Here is a 16,503-nt window from a genome sequence, read left to right on the forward strand (position 1 = left end):
TGTGGTTTCTTGTTCTTGTTCTTTTTCTAGTTCGAAACTATCTCGATGTGTTTTGTTTATCTCACTATTTTTTACCTTCTTCTTGGCAATGCATACTTCAGCACATCGCTTACAGCGAGTTCCAAATCCAGGACCTTCCCCTGCCCCTACACCAAAGCCAAAGCCAGGTCCTAGTCCAGGGCCAGCCCCTGAACCAGCGCCACCTAAGGCACATAACATGACGTTTCCGGCTATATTTGCCTTTGGGGATTCGATCTTAGACACAGGAAATAACGATTACATTATGACATTGATCAAAGCTGATTTCCTCCCCTATGGCATGAATTTTCCAGATGGAGTTCCCACCGGCAGATTTTGCAACGGAAAAATTCCTTCTGATTTTATAGGTGACTTGCTAGCCTCCATGTCTTTTATCATCATATCATGATGTGACTAAACATATCAACTATATAGACATACAAAAACTATTCATGCTTCTATATCTAAGTAGGCTCCTATGTAAATGAATATATTTACTCTTAACTAGACAATGTTGCTGAAGATAATATAACTTTTCCATGTATATTTTCATCTTACGAAAGTTGGTTTTTCTGTTTCTGAATTTCACAGCGGATTATTTAGGAGTTAAACCAATTGTACCGGCATATTTGAGACCGGGACTGACCAAGGAAGATCTCCTCACTGGTGTATCCTTTGCTTCGGGTGGTTCTGGCTTCGATCCTTTGACACCTATCGTAGTAGTAATAACGTCAATTCTTTGTTTTTTATATCCTTCATTATTTTATTATTGGTTTAATTACCTCCTTCATTATTAATATTTCCATTTGATTTGATTTGGTTTTAAACGTGCTATCAATGTTATTATATGTAGAGTGCAATACCTATGTCAAAGCAGTTGACATACTTTCAAGAATACATAGAGAAAGTGAAAGGCTTTGTGGGAAAAGAGAAAGCTGAGCACATAATATCTCAAGGCCTAGCCATTGTGGTAGCGGGCAGCGACGATTTGGCCAATACCTATTATGGTGAACATTTAGAAGAATTCTTGTATGACATCGATTCATATACCACTTTTATGGCTAACTCTGCTACAAGTTTTGCTATGGTATGTGAATCTAATCCTCTGATCCAATTGTTGATATGAGCTAGTAAATCAATCCTAATTAATATGAGTTTAAATATATTGGCAGCAACTTTATGAATCAGGTGCAAGAAAAATAGGATTCATTGGTATTTCTCCCATCGGGTGTATACCGATACAGAGAACCTCAAGAGGAGGACTTCGAAGAAAGTGTGCTAAAGAACTAAACTTTGCAGCTCAGCTTTTCAATTCCAAACTCTCCACAAGTTTGAATGCATTGGCTAGAACCTTGCAAAACACCACGTTGGTGTATATTGACATCTACGCTGCTTTCGATGATATGATTCAAAACCCCAAAAAATATGGTAATCATGCTCAACTGCTAACTCTTCAATGGTGTTTTTTGTGAGAATGAGTTTTTTTTTTCTTTTGAATTTTTGCAGGATTTGATGAGATTGATAGAGGATGTTGCGGGACGGGGCTATTTGAATTAGGTCCGCTTTGCAATAAATTTACATCACTTCTTTGCAAGAATGTGTCTTCATATATGTTTTGGGACTCTTACCATCCAACTGAAAGAGCATATAAGATCTTAAGCCAAAAGTTTGTAGAGAATGACATGGGACCTTTCTATGAAAATAAATAAATGTAAATTATAAACTTATCTAATGGTGTTTTAGATAGCATTTGGCCAAGCAAAAGTAATTTAAATATACCTCATTTAATTTGGATTGATGTATTAAAACCTGATTATTATACAAATAGATTGACATGCATGGAGTTGGTTTCCTAAAGATTGATTTGATATTATGTGTCTTCTACAATAATCGGACGAATAGAACCCATAAAGAATTTTAAAAAGAGTGTAAAATGCTGTTATGTTGTGTGATGAATTTGACCGAATCAACACATCTTCGTCTTGTTTCAATTGATCCAATCCATCTCATTCCAACAAAGAGGGAGAGAAAAAAATGATTAGTGGAAAGTGGAAACAAAATTTTAACTAAAATATAATTAAGTTATGTGATATTAACGAAAGTAAAAGAAAAGCTTTTCTTATAGAAAACCAATCCACTAGGAACTCCTCACCCTCCGAGACAGTCGCACTGTACATGCATCAGCCTTTGGAGTTGAGTTACAAAATTTTGTGGGAAGCTGTTTATATACATATTATGTAGCCATATATAAACCCTAATTACTCTAATATTCTAACTAGTTACCCTGCCATCTGATGAACTTTTGTTGTTTAAGTCAAAGATAGTGAAGATTTAATAGAGTTTCTTTCTCATGAGTTTCTATGGATTCAGAAGTCACGAGAGATGCTAGGAAGAGTTGTAACTGGAGACCGAATATAAGGGAGGTCTCAAATTGTGTGATGACAGAAGCCTTGAGACACATGCAACTTGAAAAAGGCCACATAAATCGCATGTCCTGATATACGTATTAATTAATGCATNAATGGTGTTTTTTGTGAGAATGAGTTTTTTTTTTCTTTTGAATTTTTGCAGGATTTGATGAGATTGATAGAGGATGTTGCGGGACGGGGCTATTTGAATTAGGTCCGCTTTGCAATAAATTTACATCACTTCTTTGCAAGAATGTGTCTTCATATATGTTTTGGGACTCTTACCATCCAACTGAAAGAGCTTATAAGATCTTAAGCCAAAAGTTTGTAGAGAATGACATGGGACCTTTCTATGAAAAATAAATGTAAATTTAAGATAAACATATTTGATGATGTTTGAGATAGATTAATTTGGCTAAGTAAAAGTAATTTAAAGATGCCTCATTCAAATTAATGTATTAAAACATGATTATTATTGTATTATACATATAGATTGACATGGATCAGAAATACAGTTGGTTTCCTAAAGATTGATATTATGTGTTCTTCTACAATAACCGGACGAATAAAACCCAAAAAGAATATTAAAAACAGTGTAAATTGCTGTTATATTGTGTGATGAATTTGACCGAATCATAACACCTTCTTCTTGTTTCACTTGATCGAATCGAATCCATCTCATTCCAACAAAGAGGGAGAGAAAAAAAAATGATTGGTGGAAACAAAATTTTAACTAAAATATATTTTAGATCATATGCTATTGCCAACGAAAGTCTAAAATAAAACCAATCCACTAGGAACTTCTCACAATCTCACCCTCCGACACAGTCGCATTTTCTATCATCATCTTTTGGAATTGAGTTACAAAATTTTGTGGGAAGCTGTTTATATACATTATGTAGCCATATGATCTAACTAGTTACTCTGCCATCTGATAACCTTTTGTTGTTTAGGTCAAAGATAGTGAAGATTCAAAAGAGTTTCTTTCTCATGAGTTTTTATGGATACATAAGTCACGAGAGATGATAGGAAGAGTTCAGTTCCAGCTTGTAACTGGAGACCGAATAAGGGGAGGTCTCAAATTGTGTGATGACAGAAGCCTTGAGACACATGCAACTTGAAAAAGGCCACATAAATCGCATGTACGTAATGCATTATGCATATATATACATACGCACGCACATATTGACATGAAGACAGTGGCAAACACTTGAATGAAAACTGTTATTTTTTACTACTGGTAGTAAAACCATGACGCGATCGTCCTTGGTCGATTCTTGTTCATATTCGAGAATATCTCGTTTTATTTTCTTTCTGTTATCCTTTTGTATCTTCTTCTTGACAACGACCAATGCTCAAGTCATGCATAGACAGCTCTGGCCTTGGCCAATGTGGCCTCGGCCGTATCCACAGCCGTGGCCGATGGATCCACCAGCATTTGACCCATTACCAAAGTCTTCCCCACCACCTAGCCCATCCCCAAAACCTGTCTCACCACCAGGACCATCTCCATGCCCACCAACACCACCAAAGCCTCAACCCAAGCCACCACCAGCACCTAGCCCATCTGCATGCCCACCACCAGCACCTAGCCCATCTGCATGCCCACCACCACCACCTAAGCCCCAACCAAAGCCGCCACCACCAGCATGCCCACCAACACCACCTAAACCAGCACCAAAGCCAGCGCCACCACCAGCACCAAAGCCAGTCCCATGTCCATCACCACCAAAGCCAGCGCCACCAGCTCCAAAGAATAAGCCACCACCTGCCCCAGCTCCAAAACCTATCCCAACACCACCGCCTGCCCCAAAGCCAAAACCTGCTCCGTCACCACCTAAGCCAGAGAACAAAACCATACCGGCCGTGATTTTCTTTGGGGATTCGGTCTTTGACACAGGGAATAACAATAACCGAGACACAAAGATGAAAAGTAATTATCGTCCTTATGGTATGGATTTCAAATTCGGAGTTGCCACTGGTAGATTCAGCAATGGAAGGGTTGCTTCTGATTATCTAGGTTTGTACTCTCGCTATAAAACATGATGAAAAATAACGAGAAGTAAACCCAATTTCAAATTAGTTACATCTTTTTTTTGTCTCCTTAATCCCAATAGCCAAATATCTTGGAGTAAAAGAAATCGTACCTGCATATTTCGACTCGAAAACACAACCAAACGATCTTCTTACGGGCGTCTCTTTTGCCTCGGGTGGTGCTGGCTACAACCCTGCGACATCCAAAGCAGCAGTAAGTTCGAATCAATTTTATCATCATTGTCATATGATTTATTATATTTGCAGCAATAATCATTCATTTGGTTTATTTAAATCAGAATGCAATACCAATGCTCGACCAATTGACATATTTCCAAGACTACATAGAGAAAGTAAATAAGGTAGTAAGACAAGAGCAGACTGGAGAAGTGTTGGCAGGTTTAGAGAAGACCAATAAGATAATATCCAAAGGAGTAGCAATCGTCGTAGCGGGAAGTAATGATTTGATCATTACATATTTTGGAAGTGGTGCTCAACGACTCAAAAATGACGTCGACTCTTATACCACTTTCATTGCTGACTCTGCCGCCAGTTTCGTTTTGGTACGTATTATTATTATATATCCTTCTATTTTATGCTTTTCTAACTTCATAAATTTACGTCCAAACATTATTTAACTTGCGAAATTAGCATACTTTTTTTTTTTTTTAATAAATTTAGGGACTTAAACTATTGGGCTACAAGCTTACATATGTAAAAAAGATTACATCATTTTTGGGGTATATATATTATGTGACTTGATTATCAAAAATGATATTTCGTGAATAACATAATGTAAATGTAAAATGTATAAATTGGGTATGCAGCAATTGTATGGATATGGAGCAAGACGTATAGGAGTGATCGGAGCACCACCACTTGGATGTGTACCATCACAACTAGTAAAGAAAAAGAAACAATGCAACAAAGAGCTTAATTATGCTGCTCAGCTTTTCAACTCTAAACTCATCCTGATCTTGGGTCAACTGTCAAAAACGCTACCAAATTCTACATTGGTTTATATGGATATCTACACTGTCTTCAGTCAGATGCTAGAAACTCCTGGAGATTATGGTAAATAATTCATTGTGACAATTCATGTAAAGTAACGCTATAGTTATTTATATTAAACGATCATGCATGCATATTAATTTTTTAAAAATATTTGCATGCAGGATTTGAAGAAGTAAAAAAACCGTGTTGCAAAACAGGATTATTGAGCGGAGGTGCCCTCTGCAAAAAGTCTACATCGAAAATATGTCCCAATACATCTTCTTATTTGTTTTGGGACGGTATGCATCCTACTCAGAGAGCTTATGAAACTATAAACAAAGCACTTGTAAACGAATACGGTTATATTTTATCTAAATAATAACTTCTTTTTTTAACATGATTTAGCTCATACAAAAATAAAAACTTTTGCAATGTAATAATGTAGAATACATGAGCCGTTTCTGTGACTAATTAATAATGTCGTTAAGCAAACAACATTTGAGATAGTACTATGTAAGATTTTTCTTTTGCGTTAAATGAATCCTTATCCAGTCATGTTTGTGATGTACTAAGTTTTAGTCTGTAATTCTGAGTTCTTGATTTTTGTATGAACAATTTAGTTATATTTCTATGATTTATATCCAGTGTATTAAAAGAATAAAACTAACACAGTAAATTTTAGAATATGATATATATAGTTTCTTAAGAGAGCTGTGTGCGACTTCATCGATTGGGTTTGTGTCTACGACTTTACGCTGATAGACAAACGCTTTTGCATATAAGTTGTTGAAATCATAGCGATCAAAATATTAGATTAAGTTCATTCGAAAATGGCATTTAGATCTTTGAGAAGTTGAAACCAAATCTCAAGCAACCTAAAATAATTTTGAAAATTTAGAAGTTATACTTGATAAAAAAAAGTAAAAAATTCAAAGAAATGCTCGCGCAGTTAAAGCTAAAAATTAGGAGGTTGAAATGTGTGATCAAAACGAGACACAATTAATTTCACACTCGGACGTCACGTACATCGCATGTCCAATGTATTTACTATTTTTATCATTCGATATTCAGACAAATTTTTCATTTAATTTTACATTATTTCAGTTATTAAAAATTTGGTCATTATGACGCAAAAATCAAAGATGAATCATACTATTGACTTATATATCGATAACAATCTAAAATATATGCTACAAGATAGTTTTTTCAGAGGAGATTTTAGTAAACCATATATGGGGCGTGAGAGAATATAATTAAGTTCGATTGACTTACGTTAGAAAACTGTTTTGGTTGAACAAAAAACAGAAGCAATACTGCTTTGGATCCTAACTAATCCTCATAACGTGTGATAAAAAGAAACCTTATGACATACGCAACTTAGACACGGCATAAAAATCGCATGTCCAAATAGAGATTAAGATGTACACTGTTACACATACACAGAATTAATGACATCATTAGTGGTATAAACACATGCAAATTAGTATCGTTTGTACATTTTTTCATCTACAAATTTTGTTAGAGGATTGTATAGGCATAGAACCATGAAACAACATAGGCTGATTTATTCCAGATTAATTGGATGTGTTTTCTTTCTTTTATTATCATTTTGTTTTTGTATCTTCTTCGTGACCACCACCCATTCCCAAGTGATCCACCACCGACGTCTACGGCCATGGCTACTGCCAGACTCAGGGCCAGGCCCACCACCCGACCCATCTCCGTCACCACCACATAACAAAACCACACCGGCAGTGTTCTTTTTTGGGGATTCGATCATAGATACGGGAAATAATAATAATCTAACAACAGAAATGAGATGTAATTTTCCTCCATATGGTATGAGTTTTCCATCCGGAGTTGCCACTGGTAGATTCAGCAACGGCAAGGTCGCTTCCGATTATATATGTTTGTACTCTCACTCTCTCTTTCCTCTTCCCTATATTGTGTCGATTGTATTATATATATTTTTTTCTTCTTTTATAACATATGATATAGTGACAAAAAATAATATTTTTGTTAGTTTCTTAAGCGAATAGAACTTACTCGATCCAAAAAGACAAAGTATAGTACGTATGATTTTGTTTTATAGTACGTATGATTGTGTTTGTTGATACTCTCGTAAACATTGTAGAAAAATATAAGACACAAAAAAATGAGTTGTTAGTTTTGCAGTAAAAAATAAATGATTTTACTTTAATTCTTGTAGCCGAATATTTGGGATTAAAACCAATAGTGCCGGCATATTTTGACCCCAATGTACACCTTGAAGACCTTCTCACCGGTGTATCATTTGCTTCAGGTGGTAGTGGCTATTACCCTTTGACACCCAAAATATCAGTAAGATGCAAAATAAGTCCCCTCTAGATTATATGTCTAAACTTTTATCCTAATCATCTGGGCAAAATATAATCAGAGAGTAAAGTCAATGTTGGACCAGTTGACATATTTTCAACGACATACAGTAAAACCTCTATAAATTAATAATGTTGGAACCATGATATTTTATTAATTTATAGTGATATTAATTTATCTATAAATTAATATTTATTATTTTATAGTTTAAATGAATAATTATTAATTTATAGATATATACTTTAATTGTTTAAATGTTTAAAATTATGAATTGAAACAATTTTAGCAAAAATAAATTAGACTTTAAGATGTTATCAGTTAAGAATTGAATTTGTAATGTTTAGAAAACATTATTGACAATAAATTATAAATACTCTATAAAACTATCAAAATAAAAATGGTACATATAGAAATTGAAATTTTTTAAAAAACTTAGCTATTTTTATGACATTGTATAGAGTATTCTCTATCATTATAGTTTGAAAAGACAACATAACAATTATTTATAGATATAAGTTTTAGAAGAAAATTCAGAATTTTAAAGCATATATCAACATATATATATATATTTACATGATTATTAATTTACAATATTATCGGGACCATATTTTACATAGAGATTTGAAAAAAAATATTATCTTATTATTTTATCAAATTTTGATATTTTTTACACTGACCCGACTTGGGACTAACAAAATTTATTAATTTATAGTGTTTATTAATTTATAGAGGTTTTACTGTACAACGAGAGTAAAGAGGTTAATAGGAAAAGAGAAGGCCGATCAACTTTTAGCCAAGGGCTTATCCGTTGTGGTTGCAGGCAGCAACGATTTGGTTATTACATATTACGGTCAAGGTGCTCAATGGCTCAAAGACGATGTTAACTACTATACTTCAAAGATGGCTAATTCTGCCGCAAGTTTTGTTATGGTACGTACCTTACATTTATGCTTTTCATCCATCTTTTATTTTTTCTGAAGTTCATAAATTTCACCAAAAGTTCGTTCAATTACTTTATCCCCTAACTAATAAGAATATAAGACAATTGACACCAACAACACAACAAAACAGGATTTGAAAAATTACATAATTTGGTAATATGTCCATTGATTTTCTAAGACTATATATTATATGATTTATTGTAAGATAAGAAAATACTGAAAAGTGAAAACTATCATAATAACACAATTTTTAAGCAATGTATAACTCAATAAATTTAATTTAAAAAGTGACATATGTGGAAGTAAATTTAATAAATTAAGTCATGATTAATGTTTAATATGTGATGATGTACATACGTAAAGTATATAAACCGGATACTATATATGGTGTGTGTACATAAAGTTTGACAATCTTACTAAATTTCCCTTTCAAAATATTGCTCTACGGGCACTAACGTAATAAATTAATAACAATAACCTATGTATATGGATACAATTGAACAGCAATTATATGAATATGGAGCAAGACAAATAGCAGTGCTAGGAACACCACCACTTGGATGCGTACCATTACAAAGAACTCTAAAAGGAGGTCTTCGTAGAGATTGTGCTCAAGATATAAACTATGCTTCTCAGCTGTTCAACGCCAAACTCTCCATCACTTTGGACGAATTAGCAAAAACCCTACCAAATTCCAATATCATTTACATTGACATATACTCTGCTTTCAGTCACATCATAGAAAATTCAGCCGATTATGGTAAATATCGGACCGTGACTTTTTTTTATATAAGTACTAGTTTCATAGGATCATGTATATATATATATATATATATATATATATATATATATATATATATAACTTGAGTTGAGAATCAATGCAGGGTTTGAAGAGATAAAGAAAGGTTGTTGTGGAACTGGATTTGTGGAAGCAGGTCCACTTTGCAATCGGTTCACTCCATTTCTGTGCTCCAATGTTTCTGCTTACATGTTTTGGGATGGTTTCCATCCAACCCAACGATTCTATAAAATCTTAACCAAGATACTTTTTGAGAAATACATCCACAAGTTAAATTGAGTAGTGAATCACTAACATTAATTGTATGTTTTTCTTTAAGCTCACGTAGTTATAATTGTATATATAATTTATTGTAGGTCACTATATTGGCCATCAATTGATGTTAAGAGAAAATTTCATCACTCTTCACATGGTTTGAATTTGAAAGATCAATCCATCACTATATATATATATATAATATGGACTATGGAGTAACAAGCAAGTATCTCGAAGTGAACATCAACAATAAGATAAAACCTCGTGTACTAGTACATTTTTCATTTTACTAATTAAAGATAAGATACTGATGCCTTGATGAGAATTCTATCACTGTTTACGTGGTTTCAAATATCAAATCCAAATCAATCAGTTCATTTTATTGATAGCTATTTTCCGGTACTGCTTTTTATTTAACGTCTAGATAATGATTACCTAGAAGACTCTGTCACTCTGTAACCAACTTGGTCAATCAATGCAGCCAAAGGCTTCCCGATGGCAAATTCATATACATCGATATGTATAACTCACTTCTTGAGGTCATTGATAATCCTAGCCAATATGGTAAGAAATTGATTAACACACGTTGATATATTATATACTGTATATGGTTGTTTTTTTGTTGTAGATAAAAACAAGGGTGCTAATTAATAAATTTTCTGGGTTATGCGACCGCCGGAGGGGTTTTACGAGATAGAGATGGTGTATGGTGCGGGGGTTTTGCGTTCAATATTGGGATATGTTCAGCATTGTTAGCGGAATTGTGGGGAGCATATTATGGACTCTGTATGGCTTGGGAATGTAATATTTGATGCGTGGAGTTGGGGGTGGATTCGGAGATGGTTGTTAGTTTTCTCACGACAAGGATAAGTGATTCTCATCCACTGTCCTTCCTAGTATGGTTGTGCTATGACTTTAATTCAAAGGACTGACTAGTCCGTATTACTCATATCTATAGAGAAGCTAACCGTATTGATGATGGGTTAGCCAACTGTGCATTTTCTTTACCGTTGTGTTTTAAATATTTAGATGTTTGTCCGGATGTTCTTAATGCTGAGCTGCTAGCGGATGAGACTGGAACTGCGTATCCATGCCACGTTCGATTGTAACTTGGTTTTTATTTTTAATAAAATATAGGAGACTTTCTCTTCTACCAAAAAAAATAATAATCAGGGTTTACAACGGCAAAACCATGTTGTTGCTCGGTGATGACTCCGATTCCATGTTTAAATTCGGGTGGTCACGTGTTTTGGGACTTCGCACATCCTGCTGAAAAGGCCTATAAAACTATTCTACCCAAGATCCTCAATACAATCCAAAGCAACCTCACTTAGTCACTAATTTTCCCTTTGTTTCTTATATTTAGACATAAGAACCGCCATTTTGTAGGTCTCTCTATTGCTTAGTTTGGTTGTTGATTATTTCATTTGCAATTTAGGTGCTTATTAGTTTACGAAACCAAGAAGAAAAAAAGCGTTTGTTTGCATATTATGTTCTGTAGGAAAGGACTACAAAAAGAAAAATGAATGCTATCTATTTTTAGTGGGGGAGCATTAGTTCATGAGCTATGTTTCTTGGTTATTGGACATCAGGACATGCATGTATCGACTCTTATAAGAATTGATGCAACCTAGTTATTTTATCATCAACTGCTCGGGGTAGATTTTCGGTTATGGTGATACATTGCCCGATCAACTAGAGAAAATTCATTTGTTTGAAGCAAATAAGAAGCAAATAAGATCTAACAACCATAATAACGATCATGAAACCTCGGGAACAGTTGTTCTCCGGATGGTCCTCAGGACCTCGCACGTAGAAACCGGCTGGCTACACTTCAGTTTAGTTTAGCACCATTAACACCTTGCTGCGTCTGAGCCAAATAAGAGATACAATAATGTCCACCTTAAAAGGGCAATATAGTTCTTACTCTTTTCCAGTATTTTTTTTGTTTGTTTAATGTTAAGATATAATGGTATTAACTTTTTTCCTTCTTATTAATGGTAGGAATCATTTAATTTTTGTTTATTTTTCAAACAAACATTATTTAATATCTATTTACACACAATTCAATCAATGAAAAAATAATCTGCATAATATAATTTGTTAAAAGTTAAAACTAATAAAAACCTAATTAATTTTGCATAGATTTGTGAGAAAATCATCTATTTTAAAACAAAAGAATTAACTTAAAAATCATTTATTACGTTGGTATTGATCACCTAATTTTTTTATATTTTTCTTTAATTCTCTGCAAAATACCTGATCACAATTCATAATAACACATAGATATTTTTTACCTACAAACGTGTAAAATACTAAAATTTGCTTAATTATAACTAAAACATAAAACCTTAGTCAATGATTCCTACACGTAGATAAACTGTTTTTTTTTTGTTCTGAACTCACAGATAGGCAAATATTTTCTGTTAAATTTTTTTTTTTTTTTTTTTTTTTTTTTTTTTTTTTTNGATATGATATGGAATACAGCTAAGGTCAAATTTTTTGGAGATAATAACTATTTACATATTTCTTTTTAATAATATTTCCTTTTTTTTTTTCTCACTTTGTTTAACTTTTTCCATTCATTAAAAGGGTTCCTAATTTTTTTTTACCAACAAGAAATTGGAATTGGTCAGATCTCTCTATAAAACAGGTGGAACCTTCAACCTCAATTCCCCAAAACCTCGAGAACGATGAGCTTAAGAATTGGGATACCGAATTCGTTAAAGTCGATCAGCCTACTCTCTTCGATCTTATTCTGGTTTGTGCTTGTTTCGATTTTGTTTTTGGTTTTGATGTTCTTTTGTATTAAGGTTTTTTTTTTTTTTTTGATTTGGGATTTAGGTTTGCCGACTCTGTTAGGGTTTATTTAAGTGTCTGTATTAGTTCTGTTGATTTTGAGTGATTGTTGTGTAACCCTTTGGGTTTTTTTTTTTTTGCAGGCTGCTAACTATCTGAACATCAGTGGACTTCTTGACCTTACGTGCCAGGCCGTGGCTGATCAGATGAAAGGCAAAACTCCAGACGAGATGCGTGCTCACTTCAACATCAAGAACGATTACACACCGGAGGAAGAAGAGGAGGTTCGCAATGAGAACAAGTGGGCGTTCGAGTGATTGGATTGGGACTTCCGGTGTTCCTCCTCTAGGACAACTTAGTCTTTAGTCTTTCTTCTTTCTTAGATTTGGATTTGTCTTTTTTTTTTTTTTTTTTTTTTTTTTTTTTTTTTTTTTTTTTTTTTTTTTTTTTTTTTTTTTTTTTTTNTTTTGGTTTGGAGTTGTCTTTAGAATTCAAGATGGAAACCGAATGCTTTTGTTTCTTCTACTAACAAGATATATTGGTTTTTATGGAAAATATTTTAAGAGAAAGTGTTGGTCTTTGCTTAATATTATTATAACCTGCTTGCTATGGTTTGTCCTCCAATGGTGTCTTTGTCTTTATTCGAAGACATTGTGTGTTCTTATCTTTAGATATTAATCTTCGCGACTGGTTACAACGAATGGACTCCTTACGTTGTACATTCCATTAGACCATGTGATTGATCCAAATGCATCTTCTTTAATCGTGGAGGATGTAGTAGATGAGAAGATCACTTGGTAGCTAAGTTTATCTCCTATCTTTCTGAAGTGTAGTCTTCTTGGTATAACTCTAACTAGTAACCCTTCTGGTGCATCGATGCTCACAGTGTAGATAGTATCTACATCTCCAATGAGGCGTGATGCTACATTTGTCATTGTTCTGCTTACCGTTCTTCTTGCTTTACCATTGAAGTTTGATATTGAGATTGATGGGTAGTTGATGTTAGATATGTCTGCTCTGTTGCTTTGTTCTGGACAAACATAACCTTTTGGTATGCGCTTTGAGATTTTTCTGATCTGGGCTGAAGTATACCCAAAGTAGCAGAGAAAGTTCAGGTAATCCATGTGATTGGTTTCATAAACTAGTCCAGGGGAAGAAGGTCCAAATATAGTAACCTGCCCAGCACCAAATTCATAAGGTGTGGCCTTGGCTCTTGCTTCTGTAGTTATATGGGTTCCTGAGTTGGTCATTTGCACAGCTGCAGATAGAGTGTAAGAGTTGGGTTACAATGTGGCTCGACTGATATGTAATCCGTAACTAGTATCTACTCGATTTTGATTTCTCACATGTTGTCATGATGGCGGATCTGATTGCTGCAGGACTCCATGAAGGGTGTCTGGATTTGAGTCGAGCAGCAATCCCGGAGACATGGGGGCATGCCATTGAAGTTCCTGATTCAATGTTGAAGAATGGCGGTGGCTTTCCTTCTGGTGCAGCATTTATGTCACCTACTAACCACGATGCCAGTATGTTGACCCCAGGCGCTGCAATATCAGGCTGTAACAGGTTTCTCATGGAGTTAATTCATTGAAAATGAACTGTTTATATCAATTTATTTTTTAGAAGATTCTGTGAAATTCTCTGTGGAGATCATCTTATTATTTATGGTGAATCTAAGGGCTTACATACCTTGAGGATGCTTCTTGTAAGCAAGAAAGGTCCTCTTGATGAGAAGGATGGTATGGATGGTGCTAAGATATGTCCTGTTCGTGATCTTGTAGGCATGATCGTTGCAATTGGTTCTCTACAATGTGGATTTTGATATGTTAGTGTGTTTTTTTAAAGCAATCTCTTGTGAGAAATTAGACATCTTACTTTTTACCTTGTTGAATTTATGTAGGATATGATTCGCATCCCGTCCTTTTGTTTTACTGTTGTCACTAAAAACGAAGGATCAATATAAGACAGATCCAGTGCCTCCTCGCCAATAAGTACCATACTAGCACCTCCAAGTCTCTTAACCTCTTCGCTTTTCCACTGGATCACCTGGTTACCAAAATCACTATCGCACACAACAATCTTTCCCTTAACAATGGTTTGGTTCATTGTATCAGGTGCACAATTCCTGAAGAGTTGCAGTTATGTTGGCTTGTTAGTATAGATATAAAAAAAGTTACTCTATAATGTTAAGATGCAATTGTTACCTAGCAGCTTCCTCATTAGCATCTGTCTTCTTGGCTGATCGTGCGTGTATAAGTGGGTTAGCCTGGGAACCATCTATATTAGCAATATTTATTCCAGACCCCTGCAAAAAAAATTGTTTAAGTACAATTAGAATGTTAAATGGATGGAGATTTATCAGTTTCTGTCATTTCCTTAATACCTCAATTAATCTGCTTGTATCTCCTCCCAGAAGAATGTTGGAATCAAAGCCACGGTCAATAGTGCTAGCAGCAACAGTGATCATCCATGGAGCAGCATTAACCACACTTTGACTCGATGGGCCAGAATTTCCTGCGGAGCAAACGACAGTGATCCCTCTTTCCACGGCATGAAATGACCCGATGGCAAGCGGATCTTCAAGTAAATTATTTGGCCATAAGCCCATTGATACTGATATGACATCAACTCCATCTGCGATCGCATCATCAAATGCAGCTAGAATGCTGGAGCCACGACAGCCCAGAAGTGAGCACGCTCTATACATAGCTATTCTTGAATTTGGTGAACCTCCTCTCATAATCCCACTTGCCAGGCCGTAGTAGGATGCATCAGAGATTATATTCCCTGCTGCTATGGATGCCACATGTGTCCCATGCCCCAAGAAGTCTCGTGGTGTCTCATAATCAGGGTCTAAGAAGAATGACGAATTGTAATACCTTGCTCCTATTAGTTTTCTGTTTATGCAGCAACGTTTAAAATAAGTCCACGGTGGTAAGTTCTAACATAGTATATGGCATATTTACATGTGTGCTACTTTCTTCATGTTCCGTTTACCTATTGCAACGTAAAGAACCAGGCTGTGTCTTCTTCCCTCTCATGCAAGTGCCCTTCCATCTCTCTGGGACTGGACCCATGCGCCTGTCGTCAAAGCTCTGTGCCTCGGGCCAGATTCCTGTTTTCTTTTTCAGAATATAATGCATTGAGTGTTTGTTTCACTGGAAGTCAAGAAAAGCGCATACAAACATTTCATTGTTTCATACTGTTCACCTGAATCAACGAAGCCGATAATGGTGTCTCCTTCATGCACGTCCAATTCTTGTTGATAGTTCATTTCAGAGAAGTAAGTCTCTCTTTGATAACTTTCTTGCACCAAAAATCCCATGAGCGAGTTGTGTGGAGCTGTAACATCTGATCAGGGAAGACAGATACTACTCCCGGTTGCTTGGCCATGAGGTGTGCTTCATCTTCTGATAAATGGGCTGCAAATCCAGAGAATCCATTTTTGTATCTGTGCATGGGGGTTTTACCGCTCCTGATATATGTAAGATACTGTCTTAATATTTGTAATATATGAATCATGGTTAGAAAATCAAAGAGTTATGGATTTAGTTATCACCGCTTTAACATTGAGCTCAGAAGTTCAACATGGTCATTGTCTGTTGAGCCATCAGAGGATGCTGCTCCCATGTATATGATATAATCTCCTGATTTACTTGTTTCAGAATTGCAGTTATGGATAACAGATAGAAAAAGATACATCACGAAGATGATGGTGACAGTGGGGCATCTCCTCATTGCTGAACTACAAGAAACAAGACAAGAATGTTTCGAGTTTCCTTATAACTCTTGCTTTATGTTTCCACGTTAAAATCTGTGAGAATTTCTTTATAGTCACTATCACAAACATATATAATATCATAAGTGTTAGGTTAGCTTTTGTGCATTGCCTATTTTAGTG

General features: G+C 35.0%; 4 protein-coding genes and 1 pseudogene across 4 annotated transcripts; 4 read left to right on the plus strand and 1 right to left on the minus strand.

The window, feature by feature from the left end:
* On the plus strand, positions 17-1,824 carry LOC104778795 (GDSL esterase/lipase At1g20120; the record flags this gene model as incomplete). The annotated part of the gene is made up of 5 exons (XM_010503231.1): positions 17-386; positions 610-740; positions 872-1,105; positions 1,191-1,446; positions 1,525-1,824. Coding segments are annotated over 5 exons (1,194 nt in total), but the record flags the coding sequence as incomplete, so codon positions are not given.
* LOC104776129 (anther-specific proline-rich protein APG-like) lies at positions 3,635-6,070 on the plus strand. The gene is made up of 5 exons (XM_010500142.2): positions 3,635-4,446; positions 4,544-4,674; positions 4,760-5,023; positions 5,288-5,534; positions 5,636-6,070. Exons 1-5 carry the CDS (start codon positions 3,678-3,680, stop codon positions 5,830-5,832), a joined length of 1,608 nt encoding a protein of 535 aa, XP_010498444.1. The 5' UTR covers positions 3,635-3,677; the 3' UTR covers positions 5,833-6,070.
* LOC104776130 (GDSL esterase/lipase At1g20120-like) lies at positions 6,947-9,827 on the plus strand. Its single transcript, XM_010500143.2, has 6 exons — positions 6,947-7,361; positions 7,663-7,793; positions 7,870-7,917; positions 8,538-8,738; positions 9,254-9,509; positions 9,634-9,827. Exons 1-6 carry the CDS (start codon positions 6,998-7,000, stop codon positions 9,825-9,827), a joined length of 1,194 nt encoding a protein of 397 aa, XP_010498445.1. The 5' UTR covers positions 6,947-6,997.
* Positions 10,322-13,013, plus strand: LOC104778796 (SKP1-like protein 4). Its single transcript, XM_010503232.2, has 4 exons — positions 10,322-10,367; positions 10,833-10,908; positions 12,396-12,564; positions 12,746-13,013. The coding sequence occupies exons 1-4, from the start codon at positions 10,322-10,324 to the stop codon at positions 12,917-12,919; spliced, it is 465 nt and encodes a 154-aa protein (XP_010501534.2). The 3' UTR covers positions 12,920-13,013.
* On the minus strand, positions 13,160-16,403 carry LOC104776131 (annotated as a pseudogene).

This window comes from Camelina sativa, chromosome 3 (genome assembly GCF_000633955.1).
Source record: "Camelina sativa cultivar DH55 chromosome 3, Cs, whole genome shotgun sequence".
Lineage (NCBI taxonomy): Eukaryota > Viridiplantae > Streptophyta > Magnoliopsida > Brassicales > Brassicaceae > Camelina > Camelina sativa.

Excerpts from the sequence above, each read along its gene's own strand:
- LOC104776129 (XM_010500142.2), top strand. The coding sequence starts at position 3,678 with ATGACGCGATCGTCCTTGGTCGATTCTTGTTCATATTCGAGAATATCT. Across the intron at positions 4,675-4,759 it reads CTGCGACATCCAAAGCAGCA|AATGCAATACCAATGCTCGA; the intron begins GTAAGTTCGAAT and ends TATTTAAATCAG. Across the intron at positions 5,535-5,635 it reads AGAAACTCCTGGAGATTATG|GATTTGAAGAAGTAAAAAAA; the intron begins GTAAATAATTCA and ends ATTTGCATGCAG.
- LOC104776130 (XM_010500143.2), top strand. The coding sequence starts at position 6,998 with ATGAAACAACATAGGCTGATTTATTCCAGATTAATTGGATGTGTTTTC. Across the intron at positions 7,918-8,537 it reads CATATTTTCAACGACATACA|AGGTTTTACTGTACAACGAG; the intron begins GTAAAACCTCTA and ends ATTAATTTATAG. Across the intron at positions 9,510-9,633 it reads AGAAAATTCAGCCGATTATG|GGTTTGAAGAGATAAAGAAA; the intron begins GTAAATATCGGA and ends GAATCAATGCAG.
- LOC104778796 (XM_010503232.2), top strand. The coding sequence starts at position 10,322 with ATGTATAACTCACTTCTTGAGGTCATTGATAATCCTAGCCAATATG. Across the intron at positions 10,368-10,832 it reads TGATAATCCTAGCCAATATG|ATGTTTGTCCGGATGTTCTT; the intron begins GTAAGAAATTGA and ends TTAAATATTTAG. Across the intron at positions 12,565-12,745 it reads CTCTCTTCGATCTTATTCTG|GCTGCTAACTATCTGAACAT; the intron begins GTTTGTGCTTGT and ends TTTTTTTTGCAG.